At 58.9% G+C, this 661-nt stretch overlaps 1 protein-coding gene across 1 annotated transcript in view; it reads right to left on the bottom strand.

The window, feature by feature from the left end:
- LOC103802261 (CUGBP Elav-like family member 6) overlaps positions 1-661 on the bottom strand; it is a 5,878-nt gene that overhangs the window by 3,366 nt on the left and 1,851 nt on the right. Inside the window, exons 3-4 of the mRNA XM_009074717.1 lie at positions 643-655; positions 37-180 (exon numbers count right to left, since the gene is read on the bottom strand). Of these exons, the coding sequence (XP_009072965.1) occupies positions 37-180; positions 643-655 (157 nt within the window). The remainder of the gene's footprint in view (positions 1-36; positions 181-642; positions 656-661) is intronic.

Below are 661 nucleotides of genomic sequence, written 5' to 3'. Positions count from 1 at the left end.
CAAACCTCCCCAGTCCCAGCCTGCACCAGCACCTACCGCTTGCGTGTAGGCCCCGTAGGCGCCAAACTGGATGGTCATGGGGTTGAAGATGCCCAGCTGCCCTGCCATCTGATGCATCCGCCGCAGGGTCCTCTCCTTGTCTGTGTCTGCAAACTTCACCACCAGGCTGGACGAGGCGCCCTGGGGCAAGGGGAAGATGGGGCTGATGGTGGGACCCCAGCAATGCCCCCAGAATGTCTCCCTGTTGCTGGCGCTGGCTTGCAGCGGCCGCAGCATCCTTGGCCCAGGGATGCTGCCCAGCTTGTCAGCAGCAACCAGCAATCGATGCGAGGTTTAATTATAGCTGGTTTTTCTCCCTGGTGGCAGCTCCCTGACCTCTGTTTCCTTTTTCCCCTCCTCGTTCACAATTCTGACCTTCGGCATTAATTAAACAGCCCCTTTCTCTGGTGCGGAGGGAATTAGCCCTGTGCTTCCACCCCTGGGGCTCAGCGTCCCGGCAAGGAGGAACCTCGGGGTGATGCGGCCAACAAATTGCCAGTCTGTAGGATTTTGATCCAATTAGACAGAGGATCAAATTAGCTGGTGATTGGATTAGGCAGGCAGCACGGGTCGGACAGGGCAGGGTGCGAGCCTGGCACTTACCGGCATGGTTTGGCTGCCG

The sequence above is a fragment of the Acanthisitta chloris genome, unplaced genomic scaffold (assembly GCF_000695815.1).
Source record: "Acanthisitta chloris isolate BGI_N310 unplaced genomic scaffold, ASM69581v1 scaffold3425, whole genome shotgun sequence".
In the NCBI taxonomy this organism is placed as follows: Eukaryota; Metazoa; Chordata; class Aves; order Passeriformes; family Acanthisittidae; genus Acanthisitta; species Acanthisitta chloris.
Note: the sequence above shows the minus strand (reverse complement) of the source record. Positions and strands in the feature narration are given on the sequence as shown.